The sequence below is a fragment of the Pezoporus flaviventris genome, unplaced genomic scaffold, assembly GCF_033815535.1.
Source record: "Pezoporus flaviventris isolate CSIRO_AGI_PZ_B2104156 unplaced genomic scaffold, CSIRO_AGI_Pfla_v1 ptg000037l, whole genome shotgun sequence".
NCBI classification, from domain to species: domain Eukaryota; kingdom Metazoa; phylum Chordata; class Aves; order Psittaciformes; family Psittacidae; genus Pezoporus; species Pezoporus flaviventris.
In genome coordinates this window covers 5,564,665-5,578,890 of record NW_026892585.1, presented here as the reverse complement: position 1 = coordinate 5,578,890, position 14,226 = coordinate 5,564,665, and the positions used below count along the sequence as shown (strand labels likewise).

The 14,226-nt window shown below is 45.1% G+C and overlaps 1 protein-coding gene across 3 annotated transcripts in view; it reads right to left on the bottom strand.

The window, feature by feature from the left end:
• The window catches only part of TNS3 (tensin 3), a 197,496-nt gene that overhangs the window by 20,098 nt on the left and 163,172 nt on the right, over positions 1 to 14,226 (bottom strand). For all 3 annotated transcript variants that reach the window (XM_061464584.1, XM_061464585.1, XM_061464586.1), the window contains exon 23: positions 364 to 535. In XM_061464584.1, coding sequence (XP_061320568.1) covers positions 364 to 535 — 172 coding nt within the window. The remainder of the gene's footprint in view (positions 1 to 363; positions 536 to 14,226) is intronic.

Genomic DNA, 14,226 nt, shown 5'->3' with positions numbered 1-14,226 from the left:
GTGCTCCCTCTCTCTCATCTGCAACTTATTCCAGTGTCAAATTTCATGAACTGCTTTTCAGTAAAGCATTAGAGGAGCTGGTTAAGCACACAGGAAAGTATGTATGAGCTTGTACTAGCACACAGTGAAGTAAGTGAGCTATAAATTCCTATTTATTTTTGTATTCCTATTTATCTTCAAAGCTAACTGTATCCCTGCTATACAAATAACGTCTGCGTACGTGGTGAGTTCCTGCTGGTGGACATCATCACTAAACGTAACAACCAAACTCAAAGCCCTTGCACAAATGCTCTGCAAGTACAACATCTTGGCTGGAAAGTAGTTATAAGAATTAAACAGTAAGGTAGGAGAATCTTTCCCTACCTTTCTGCCCCTGTGATAGGACTGTTACTTGAAACAGTACACGAAGATGCAAAACAGTGCTGAAAGGAGGGATCCGGCTGCATGTTGGCCCTCAGCAAGGCCGGGTTAGTGCCCACAGTGCTGTCAGACATCACCACAGAGTGGTTAATGGCTTCTGTGTAACTTCGAGATTCTGCAGCAAAGGAAACAAAGTGCAAGGCAAGTGAAAAAACAAGTCACATTTTGGTGGTTCTTGTACTGACAGAAGTGCTGTTCTTTAATAAAGAAGAGTTATTATTTGTTTGAGCAGTGACATTTTATTTCACAACATGATGCTGATTGCTGAAAGTATCTAGTAAGACAAATAGCAGAGGGAGTAATGATTCCAGAATTGCACCACTCAAACTGTTTGGTCAGTTCTCCAGGGTACATTCTCAAGCCCCGAGTGAAAACAGTCCTCTCTGTTCCAAGCTGGTTTGCATTCCACAAGCCACAGTGTTAATCAGGTATGTCTAGTCAAGTGTCCTATGTAACTACACACACCATCAGGGTGACTTAAACACCAAAGTGACAGAAAACTAGTGTATTAATTCAGCCCACTACTGAATGGGGCAGGGGACCTGAAGAAAAATGACACACTGAGGCACTCAAAACCTTCTTCACCTCAGTCTTTACCAGTAAGACAGGCCTTTGGGAATCCCAAACCCCTGAGCCCACAGGAAAAATGTGGATCAAGGAAGACTTATCCTCAGTGGAGGAGGACCAAGCAAAAGAGCACCTAAACAAACTGGACGTACCTAAGTCATAGAATCACAGAACAGTTTGGGTTGAAAGGGACCAGACCTTCAAAGCTCATCCAGACCAAAACCCTGCAATGAGCAGGGACATCTTCCAACTAGATCAGGTTGCCCAGAACCACATCCAGCCTGGCCTGAATGTCTCCAGGGATGATGCATCCTCTGGGCAACCTGTGCCAGGGTTTTACCACCCTCAGTGTAAAAAATTTCTCACTCATATCCACCCTGAATATCTCTCTTTTCGTTTAAAACCTCCTCACCCTGTCGCAACAGACCACACTAAAAAGCCTCTCCCCATCTTTCTTATAGGCCCCTTTTAAGAAGTGAAAGGCCTCAATATGTCCTCTGGGGCCTGACAGGCTGCACATGCAGGAGCTGAGGGAGCTGGCTGATACCACTGCAAGGTCTCTCTTGATAACTGGGCTTTATACAGGAACAGTTTAATCCCTTCTTTATGGGTGCATTTTAATAACCAGTCAAGCCCTAGTGAGGGTTGCATTTCGTTACTGCATCTAAAGCAATCCAACACCTGTTCACAGAAGCCCAGCTTCAACAGCACTGTTTTCTACAATTCCAGTCCTACAAAGAGTTAAGATTGTGCTAATGCATCTTTCCCATAAAGAAACCTTTCTAATGTAAAGAGGAGGAAGGTTCTCACTGTTTGTGTGAGCAACACTGAAACAAGTCTAAATAAATCTTCTTTTTCCTTCAATTCATCTTAGAGCCTGGCTCTACTATTATTTGAATGGGGGAGTGCAAGGTACTTAAAAAGAAATGCCTGAGATAAGAAAATCTGCAGATCAGTGTCCTGACTGCAAACCATTCGAATTCCTCACATAGCATACATACTGTACAAAGCAAACATTTAACTGGGTGAAGGAAACAGAAAACTGCAACACTTTTATCTATACCCATTACTTTAACTACAGCCACGCCAGCCGTAAAAGTGAACTTTAAGGAAACAGTGCAGAAATGTGTGTGGTGTGGAACAGCTAGAGAAATCTCTGTCTAATAGATCAGATATATTACAGTCATTCTCATACTGGTGCAAACACAGTCAAAAAAGCTGGCTGCACAAACCCATGATTTAGGCCATATTCCTGCTGAAATCAGCGGTGCTTGCTTTTACAAGTATTACACAGATTGAGTGTTTACCCAAGTATTATAAAGATTGATGTTAAGCCTTGAGCTATGATTTTAATACGTAACAAAGTAATATTACTTTGTCTTAACTACTATCTGAGAAATAAAAAGATTCACTGAAGATGGATTGGTCAAACTGATGTTGTACAGCTGAAGACTACCAGAGCCCCCTCAGACTCTAGGCGAAAAGCAGATGAACTTACTGATAGCAGCATCTGTAAGAGAAACTAATGTAAATGCAGCAGACATCCCACCTCCCCTCTGCACATGAACCTGCAGATGCTTCCCAATCACACTGCAGTTTGAGGTGACTCTGCTGCTGCACGGAAGAGGTTAATGCCTAACCATTCCATGATGCTATGATTCCCAAGAGCCACTGGGAATTATGATCACAGGCTTAACTCCAAACGCTTGCTTGGTTTTGTGCCCCTGATGCTAGGCCATACTGGTGAGTCACTATACTCCAGTAACTAAAAAGCTGGGCAAAGGAAGGGCAGTGACGGTCCTTCTGAAATAGATTCAAATCTCCCAATCTAATGAGATCTCAGCTGTGTGTTTAATAGCTAATCTGAAGCATTCACACAGCAAAATCCACTCCTTCTCCCAGCAATAACAGCACTTGCTTGAAGAAATGGACCAAGACCTGACTACTGTTTCAGGCCTTGGACTGTTGCTGTTATCTTCAGAGCGCCGATTGTTGCGTGCTGCCACACTCAAAGATGCAGCATTTCTTTTCATAACCCCTTTTCACAGGTGTAAAATACTAAACTAAGAGGGAAAAGCTACTGGCAGCCAGGCATGTAATGTGTGGAAAGAATGCAAACTCCATACAGCTCTTCCCAGGCTGTGCAAGTCTATCTGAAAGGCACTTTCCCACGAAAGCAGCTTTGTTTATATTTCATTTGAAAACAAGCTTGCTCAATATTTCAGCTATGTCTCTATTGTCTGATGCAGAGTCCACACTCACCAGTCAGCTCTTAACCCTTTATCTCATTATCGTTAACTCGATGCAATCCCCATAGCTTCAGCAGTGTTTCTGTATGCATGGTACAGACTCCCCTGGCATGTTTGATGCAAAGCATCAGTGCTTCTTGCTGTAGGTCCCTACTAAATCTATGCCATTATCTCTGCAAGAATGCTGACAGTGTAAAAGTGCAGCTCCCTACTTAAAATTAGTGACATAACAAAACCAGGATCATTCATGTTCATGTGTCTTCATGCACTCAGGTCAGACCTATGTATCTACACTGACCATCCATTTTACAGGCAGAACCTAATAGATGAACTGGACTCTTTGCATCACACACTACAGAAAAGTGACTTTCAGGAAGAAGACAAATACTACTGTGCCCACATGCAAGGCAGAAAAATATCCAGCTTGCTCTTCTACTGTTCCACTTGGCAGTAAAGGGCAAATACTTGTGAAGGCTGCAAGCTTCTTTCAGTTGTAAGCACAAACTCCTGGATGCGTCTAGGATACAGCTATATAATGTAGGAAGTTACAGATTAACCTGTACTTTAATCCACTAAACCTGTTAAAACAAAAAATCCACCAACCCCCCCACCCTTTCCCTCCTGAGTGGCTTAACCCATGCCATGGACCAGATAAAAGATGTAAAAACCTTCCTTTTCCTCTCTTGTAGGAGCTGAAGGGCAAAATCACCTCACAGCTTTGGAGACAATGGTCCAACATTGGCAGGGAAAAGAAAGAAGCAGCCATTCCACCTTGTATGCTAAAGCAGCTTCTAACACTCCTATCTTTGTAGCTGTTTTTCTGAGAAGCTGGTACCTAACCTGCACTGGATGAAGTTGGAAACTCCAGTCCTCAGTTTCATTTTTGGGGAAAGAGAACTCTTAAGTCACTGTTCCACTCCCAAACCCCTGAGCTGACCACCCCCGACTTCTCTCAGGCCAGTCTAAAAGCTGAATGGACACAGAAAAGCATACTGCCCTAAAGCAAGCCAAAGTAACCGATCCACTGCCAGCCCTGAAGAACAGCAGAAGGGCAAGATGCTTTGTGCAATTTAAGAGTCTATTTTGTGACCCCTCCTTTGATGGCTAGAGCCTAACAAAAGCCACTTCAGATATGGCTATGAAACATTCCACGTATCAACACTCTGACTCACAGGTCCCTCCACTTCCACAAAGGCACGCAGCACTCCCAGCATTCCCAAAAACTCCATGGCACTTCACGGCTTGGCATTCAGCTGGCTCCAACTACCATTTAGAGTTTACATCACTGCCAGTGTAAACTCCACACAGTGCTGAGCTGTTCATCTCGCTTCCCACAGCCACGGAACTGTAAGAGTTCCTATGACAATAGTCTCTGCTGATACAACTTTACCTTATCCAGGGGATAAAAGATGCCCACTTCCCTTTTCCAATATTAAAATCTTACTGCTCATCAAGCAAGTTACTCTGCCATTCACCTGAACGTTTTGCAGAAGATAAGGCTCAACTCAGCTCTGAGATGTTACGCATGAAAGGAAAGGTAGAGCAAGGACCAGAGACTACCTTAGCCTTTAGTAGTAAGAACAACCTATCTAGAGACACAGTAGATGGCTCCATGGATTGAAGTGTGTAAGTAAGACAAAAAGTACTGGATAAAGATATTTAAGCACATTTTATGAGAGAGGTTTGTTTAGGAATGTTTCTTTCCAAACCTTAAAACTACAAAAGGAGAAAAGTGGAGAAAGCTTCATCAGAGAAACAGTCAATGACAGCAAAAATACCATTGAAGTACAGAGCAGGCACGATTTTAGCTCTTCCAAGTCATTTTGCCAATATTTCAGTAAAGGAAATGTGGATGGAAATATCAACTGGGAAGTCACAGTTTCAAAGGAAACACTGGAGCAAGGAAGAGAGCTTCAGTGGAAGAGAGGTACTGACATGCAACATCCAGTGACAGCTAATTGGACTGGATGAAGTGAAAAGGAGCACACAATTCCAACTGCACAGTGTGAGTATGGAGAAACAGAGGTTTGTACTACTCCAGAGAGCCAAAAACCCTGGAAAAAGTGAATTCATGACAAAAGGATTTGGCTCCCTTGAAAAAGAGTCCCTCCGGCAGCTGACAGAGTGCTAACAACACAATTGGCACCAGTGAAGCTCCTTCACAACCTCTATACAGCTCACAGGAAAGGCCAGAGTTAACAATCCCTGCACAGGGAGAAAGGAGACAGCAAGTCTCCTGAACAGTTCACAAACTGACACCTTTTCAAGTCCTTGGCACTGCAAGGTTCTTATGGAGCAGCCATCTTCACTTTCTCCTCTCTTTTCCAAATGCTCAGGTGCCAAAATTAGTGAGACTGAGATAATGCTGAAACTCTTTTGCTTTCAACTCTGCAACTGTGACCTTTTATACTTGCTATATCCTGCTTTCAGTTTCACAAAAATGCAGTGATCAGAATTACTCGTTCCATGAAACCCACAAACTTTGGCCCCATTGTTCCTTCCTTCCCATAGAATATGTGGAAATCAACAAACGATCCTCAAGCTCTTGTCTTTTATCATTTCACCTGCCAAGGGAATGACTTTGTTACCTCTTTTTGCACAGTACATGCTACCCTTTCCAACACAAGTTGTTCCATCTCTCATTCAGGGTTAAATCCCTCAAGCTGTTCCTGCTAGCCAGCTTCCACCATTACTTCTTAAGTGTTTCAAAAATAAGAGCTCTGAGAACATGTTATTTACTCTATTAGTGTTTCTTTTGGTGGAGAAGAGTTAAAACACAACCATGCTAACCTAAGCCATTCACACTGAAAGAAAACTCTAAGCTACCCCAAGCAGCAACAAACACCTTCCTGTTCACTGTCCCTGAAAAAGGAGTTCTTCATCAGGAACTGTAGCAATAGGACAAGGGGTGATGGGTTCAAACTGAAACAGGGAAAGTTCAGGTTAGATCTAAGGCAGTTCTTCCCTGTGAGGGTGCTGAGGCGCTGGCACAGGGTGCCCAGAGAAGCTGTGGTTGCCCCATCCCTGGCAGTGTTCAAGGCCAGGTTGGATGGGGCTTGGAGCAACCTGGTCTAGCGTGAGGTGTCCCTGCCCATGGCAGGGGGGCTGGAACCGGATGATCTTAAGGTCCTTTCTAACCTAAACCAGTCTGGGATTCTATGATTCCATGCTCTTCACATTTCTGATAGGACAGATTTGGAGAGTTTATAGTTTAGAAAAGAGGTAATCCGTTGAGAAACTTCCCAAATAACAACTTGTAGCCTGATACAATCACTGTTATTGTTGCCTTATGTTCCAGTAATCGCTCCCCAAAACCTGCAGCAAAAAAAATGCTGAATCAGCACATTTTGCCCACCGTAGTCACCATGCCAAAGTTTCCACTGCCACAGAGGAGCTCTGAGGGCACCTGAAAATCTGCAACATTTTCTACTTCTTATACACAAACTGGATTTTACACTGAAGGTTAGTCAGGTATTTTACTGGCTATAGCCACAGAAATCCTGCTTTCAACAGTATTTCTTCAAAACTCTAATTTTTTTAGAAAAAAAAAAGAATCCTAAAAGACTAACACAGTTTATATCTTCATGTTTTTTGCTTTTTAGTTCACCTACGGATAGCTAAACCAACCACAGAACTAGAGGATGGAGCCCCGTTTTGCTCCAACGAATCCCCTCTCCCACAACTGAATATTACCAAATCACAATAAAATTTGAAATCCACCTTTTTAATTAGCTTTAGAAAAGCTGAGAACTCTCTTCCAGCCCAATACCCAGTGCAGCTCCTGACCCTTTTCAGCAGGGCACACACCCTGCTTTGGGGACCACTGACAGGAAAAAAGAGGGCAGTTTAGGGATAGAAAGAGGAGGGCTTAGTTTTGGGGGAGGTGTTTTTTTCTGTTGTTTCTATTTTTATTTATCTATTTTTAATGGATGGAACAGGAGCAGTTTCTCTGCTGGCCTGGAATCTGCTGGGGTTTATGCACATCCGTAACATCTTCACAACTGCCTGTGTTATTCCAGAAGGAGACATGTCATGAGCCAGAATCATGTACTATCGTGGAGGCACCAGCAGTTCCCCTACTTCGCCAAGCCCCACCAACAGCAAACAGATATAACAGGGTCTTTTTCAAGCTTGTCAAGGAAAAGACAAAGTTAGTAATGCTTGGAGATTCTGCTAATGCCTGTTTGGATCAACACCCTGTGAGTAACCAGATCAGCCAGGTTGAGTGTGGAGAAGCTATGAAGATGGTGGCTCCATCATCCACATACTAACCTTTCAGCACCTCAAAGGTCAGCTTCAATTGCTTCATTAATCAGCACTGAGAAGGATCTGTGGAATATGTACTATGTGCTTGGCTCTTACAGAAAACACAACAGAGTGGTGCCTGACAACCTGAGAAATAAAACAGCAAATTTGGAGAGGTGGCAAAGTATTTCTCAGTGACATTTATTTGGTGGCAGAAATAACACATTCACCAGAACACAAACTGTCAGTAATTAAAGCCAAGCCACGCTGCAGGACTGAAGGCTTCTAATTTCATGCGATTATTTACTGTGTGTGTTTAGAAAGCATTCACTGTGCGTTGGGAACCTTTCAGATGCATTTATTTAGAATAATAAAAAAGTCCATTCTTGCCTTTTGCCTGAAGAGAGCTGTAAATCAGCCCCACTGCCCCCCAAGGAACTACCCTTGGCACAGCAGCCATCCCCAGCAAGCCCTGGGTGAGCCAGGCTGGAGCTGTGCCACCTCCATGGGAGACTGTGGCCTGCTGGCAAGATGCATGGCAACGGCTGGGTGCACACTGGGGCATTCCTGTGTTCCAGCAACTTCCAGCTCCCATAACAGCCCACAGAGGCTTCTGTCAGTAACAAACAAACGCAGGCTCTGAAGCTATGCCAGGGGTCAGCTTATCTCCAGGCAACCCTAGAATCAGAGAATTAACTGCACTTACCCTCTGCCCCTGTCTGCACAGGGATAAGTATCAAAAGGATGATTTACCAGACCCCACTTTCCCCCACCCATGTCGCTGTCCTCAAAATCTCACTCTCCAGCTTCTTTTCTACTGAGGAAACAGCCCTTCCCTTGACGGACCCTTCCACCAATTTTCAGATGCTTGGTGTCATGCATCCATTCAAAAACACCAAAACACAACTCGTATTTGCCAAATACAAGTTGCAATTCAGCATCTTGAAAGGAGTAAAATTCTTATCACACCTTTCTGAAAGTCCCTTTTTATACTCATTTATTATCTTCCCAAATAGCAGCAGGGGGAAAAAAGAAAAGCAGCTTCCCCAGGGACTAAAGCAATCAGTTGCACATGTCTTCTCATGTATTTTAAAAGGTCTTGCAGATGCTCTGCTATTGACTTTAAGCATAGTTTTGCTGCCTTAGGAATGCAAATCAGCTGCAGAGGCATCTCCTCAAGCCATCCAGGTCATATGCAAACAAAAAATGTGACATTTATCAAACCCCTCTTAAAGAGAACACCACACTCAGTCCGTAACACGGAAACACAAGCACTGCATTCTGCCTTGAAGTATAGCAGATCCTGGTACTTGAACAGATCATGACACAGTGATGAACCAAACCAGATCCAACAAAACCACCAGAATCTAATTATTAACATGCCCGCAACTAAGTTTTCACAGCAAATTAGTTTAGTTCAGTGGCTTCAGACACGGCCAATTCCATTCCTACTGTGGTTTATCTCCTGATGGAATTTCAGACACTCACATTGTGAATATGACAATTTTCATCAAACTGCAAAATTAAATTGCAATAGGTTTAGAAGAGAAAAAAACCACTAGGAATCAGAAGTGTACAAACTGGTACCTTCAGGATACACAGCAATACTTTCTCAGGCAGAATGACCTGAAAGACCTTTCAAGAAAGGAGAGTAAAACATGCGCCCTGTCCTCCCAAGTTCATTACCTACTGAAATTGCTTGAGGCGTGGGAGATGCAGGTCCAGGTTGTCCGTACTGAACTGGAAAACGCAACTCCTGTCTACTGAGAGACCCAGGGCAAAAGGGCCAAGGGGAGAGGTAGAGGGGGCAAACTGGAACAAATACTGAGTGAATGATGAAGGGACTGAGCTTGAGGCTGACTTTCTGGTATTCCTGGAAAGCAAGCACCAAACGACATTTTCAATTGTATGGCATCTAAGGTGAAAAAGAGGGGAAGAGATAGTTTGAACTCCTCTTTTCCTGTCTCAGTCCAGTTCCTTGGTGCCAGCAGGCACCAGAGAGGTCCAGGTATGCAGCTTTTGACATCTGAGGCATACTTACTAGCACAAAGAATGGAAGCAATCAAACTGATGTCTGGACGTTCTACCACAAGTCCCACTTTGGTCCTGCTCTTCTACTGCCTTAATGTGCTCCTCTTTCACCTATTCACTTTTCTGGAGTCACAGATGGCTGAGCTCAGTTCACTGCAGCCTGAATACCAAAAGCCAGGGCCTTCTTTTTAGTTCTGAAATGGCACACCTAAACAAATTTCCATTTTAGAACCAGAAAAGGAACTGATTTTTCAGAAGCCGCTTTTAATCATCTGGAATTAAAACAGGTAAAGCCAAGCTCAGTTCAGTGTATCTCCAGTATCATGTAAAAGGATGAGACGTGAAGCTACCAAATGATTACCTGGTCTGCCTCTTCAGGATTATGATTCAGTAGCTCTTTAGAGTTGCAGTTCACACAAACATCTGCTGCTACTGACCTGCATTAAGGCCAAAAGAATCAAGCTCTTTAAAGTAATTCTGGGGCACCCTGCCCATGATACAACAGTTGGTTGCTTTAGGACTGTATTATATTTTGATGGGAAATTTAGATCTGGTGTGAGAAAGTGAGAATATTTTACATGTACTGCCTGAATCAGAACAATTAACTCTGCCAGTGCTCATGGCACAATACACTGTTTTTCCCATTAAGCAAGAAAGCAGGAAAACTATGTGATATTCCTCATTAAGGAGAGACTTATGTTTACAAAGTCAGTTCATTTTTCATGCTTTTGAAAGGAAACTTAATGCTGCAGCAACATTACCAGCAATTCCTCAGGGGCGGGAAAAGAATCAGCCTGGACAAACTTATTGCACATAGTCAGTAATTACATATGTTCCGGGCAGGCTCCATTTCTTCTCCTTTGAAAAAGAAACAAAACAAAAAGCCACCACCACACAAAGCAGCGTAAGTCTTCCTCAGCAAAAAATCACTTCCCAAAGCTCATGAACCCTGCCCCATGCCCTCTGTCACTCCATTAGCGACCGCAGGAAAAAACCTCATACTGACAAATCTTGTCTGCAAAGCGTTTCGCTTTCTCTGTGGCCTCCAAACGTTACTACATACCCACACAAGGATACTTCTTTCCTCCAGCGTTTGCAGATCACATTTCACGGCCGCCGCGCGGTGCTCGGAACGCGGCCAGCGGAACGCAAGACCCACAGAACAAGTTTTCAGGCCGAGGGAAAGGCACGGCAAAGAGGGAGAGAAAGAAATCGAGAACCTACCTATGGAGGCCATCATGACAGAAGGTCTTTCACGGAGCACGGGATGGGCAAGATCTCTGTTCCCTCCCGCCGAGCCGGTCGCGCCGCTCAGGGAGCGGAGCAGCCGGAGGCTTGGGAAAAGCCATTTCCCCCATTTGCCACCTCTGATACCATCCGCTCTCCCCGGCGGGTTCAAACTTCACTGTAAAGAGGATTCAGTGTCTGCGGCGAAAGAAAGCCGGGCTCCTGCTCTCAATGCAGCCACTCAGCTGAAAACAGCCCGAGTTCGTTCCATCCAGGCGGAAAGTAACTCCGCGGTTGTTGCTGGGCCAGCTCCGCCGCTGGGGCTCACACAGACTTCCCATTCAGTGCATCCCGCCCCGCTGGCTCCACCTCGCTTGCTCTGACTTTGTTCTCCCCCAGCTCTCGCAGTGGCTCACGCCGCCTCCCGCACGCCCAGCGCCGCTCCCAGCGCATCCTCCTCAGCCAGTGCCGGGGGAAGGCAGGGGCACGGCGGGGGCACAGAGCTCAGACTCTTGCTGCTGCACACACCCCGCAGCGTTTGGTTCTGTCTGTTTGGTTGTTTTAAGTAGACGCCCAGTTCCCCCAGCACTTCCTTGGACCTCACAGATTTCTTTCTTTCAGAGAGATGCAGGACATGTAACCAATACCAGTCACATCATAGAATCACAGACTGGTTTGTGTTGGAAAAGACCTTAAGCTCATCCAGTTCCAACCCCCTGCCATGGGCAGGGACACCTCACACTAGAGCAGGTTGCTTCCAGCTCCGTCCAACCTGGCCTTGAACACTGCCAGGGATGGGGCAGCCACAGGTTCTCTGGGCACCCTGTGCCAGCGCCTCAGCACCCTCACAGGGAAGAACTCCTGCCTAAGAGCTCACCTTAATCTCCCCTCTGGCAGGTTAAAGCCATTCCCCTTGGCCTGTCCCTACAGGCCTTTCTCCAAAGCCCCTCTCCAGGCTTCCTGTAGCCCCTTTAGGCACTGGAGCTGCTCTAAGGTCTCCCCTTCAGGAGCCTTCTCTTGTCCAGGCTGAACCAGCCCAGCTCTCTCAGCCTGGCTCCAGAGCAGAGCTGCTCCAGCCCTCACAGCATCTCCAGGGCCTCCTCTGGACTCTCTCCAACAGCTCCACATCCCTCTTGTGAGGCTGCCCCAGAGCTGGATCAGGACTGGGGGGGGGGGGGGGGGGGTCCCCCAGAGTGCAGCAGAGGGGGAGAATCCCCTCCCTTGACCAGTGCTGTTCACACTCTGGGGGTGCAGCCCAGCACACAGGGGGGATTCTCAGCTCAAGCACACACTGCGGCTGGGCCACTGGGAGCCTCTCCTCACCCAACACACCCCAAGTCCTTCTCCTCAGGGCTGCTCCATCCAGTCTCCACCCAGCCCGTGTTTGTGCCTGGGACTGCCTGAAACCAGTGCCCCAACTTGCACTTGGCGCTGTTGAACTTCATGAGGTTCACAGGGTTCCACCTTTCCAGCCTGTCAAGGTCCCTCTGGATGGCATTGCTCCCTCCCTCCAGCGTGTCAACCACCCCACACAGCTTGGTGTCATCAGCAGCTCGCTGAGGGTGCATTCAACTCCACTGTCCCTGACAAAGATGTTCATGTGGATCAAAGCCCAGTTGCTCTATGATGCCAAACTAGCTCAAATACTCTCCAATAAATTTAGGATCTATAACTCTGAATAAAGTTTGACTCACTTCCCAGGATTTCTTTCACAAAACACCACGTGCAACCCTACAGTGTTGCATTCAACACCACCCCATCATTGTTCAGAGCAGGTTTTATTTACGGGTCAGGAAGATGAGTGGAAGCACTGCAGCGCTGCAATGGGCAGCACATTTCCTCCCCAGATTGTTCTTCAGTGGCCCAGGGCACCGGATTTTCTGAAAGGATGACTATAGGAAATTACTTGATATGGACAGCAACAAATATGTCCATTTAAAGCTTTCCTGTACTCAGTTGCTTTCAAGCAGCAACATATTCTGAATGTGTGTACTAAACACTTTTGAGAGCTTTAAAATACACCTATTTGCTTGATTATACAGATGAGTACTGGTAAACTAATTAAAATGTTCTCTTCTTTAACAGACTGAAAGGTAAACTAAATGACCCTATATAGGAATACTCACTCCTGCCACTGATTTTCTTCATAGCAGCTGCTTATATTAAATACTTTCATAACGGTTGCATCCAGGAGATCCAAGCAGCAAGGAAGAGTTGTGATATACACCATATTCCCAGGAAAATCATGAGGAACAATCCTTGCCACAGCAGCAGAACAGGTTATTAATGCAGCAGTCCACAACTGCCATCAGTTACTTTGATTAATTTAATAGACAATTACACTCTTTCTTTGTCTTGGATGCTTCCTGGCAGAAGTAAATGCAGTCAAACAGAGGCTTCAAGCTCTTATGAACAATAATTATTAGACAAAATTGCTCTCCATAGAAAGCATTCCTGGCTCTGCATAAAAAAAGCACTGTAATCACAGGAAACCTTTGGATGTCGCATTTCCTTCCCAGTTTTCAAGTCTTGGAAGCTTTGCTTGCTCAGCTGTTTACACTTGCTGAATTAGAAGAGAACAGAGATAGTAACACTGAACCAAGACGGTAACAGTGGTCCAAGACAGCACTTTGGAAGGCTGGGTGTTCATTTCCAAAGTAAGCTATGAATGTAATCTAAACAGAAACCAGGCAGTTAAAAATCATTCATGTATTTGAGTTTTCTCCACACTGTATTAAATTCACCGTTAAGATTTTTTTTTGCATGGGGCTTTCTAACAGAATCGGACTTGCTTATCCTTAGGGGTCTGTTCATCCGTGACATGAACACTTAACGGTAAACATAAAGTGCTTGACAGGAAAAGCTCACCCTTTGTTTGCCCTTCTGTCACAAGTTCAAAGTTTCAACCAGCTCAGGTGAGTTCCAGGGAAGAAAACAACCAATCTGAAACTCTAAAGCCAGGAAATCTAAAGGGCCGGACTGGAATTTTATTGTCTAGAAAAGCACAGAAATAAGAGTTAGGGAGGAGTTAGGAAGGGGGCTGTTGGATGTCTCTGGTGAGGAACTGGTTAGATTTAGGTGAGTGCAGTTTGTAAAGTAATGCCATCCCAAAAGGAAGACTTACTTGGCAAGGAGAATTGGTTTTCTGACTGCGCCAGACATAGCATAGAGACAAGAACCAGCTCCTCCGTCCTCTGCTGGGTGGTAGTATTTACTCACACAGCAAGGCCTGTGTACTTCTCCTAGGTAAAGTGCACAAGATGCCCAGTTTCATCAGAACCATCACACTGCAAGATCTATATAAAGTGGCTTAAAATGCAGGGTTTGAATTGTAACATACACCTTTCTCAACAGGAAACCCTGCAGGAAGGTGGCTAAGCTGTGGCCCTCAGACACAAACACAGCAAACCCCATGATTTGTGAAGGAATGGCATATGTTTCCCTGCTGCTCCTACAACTGACAGAAATGTGGGAGTCAGCCTCAAGT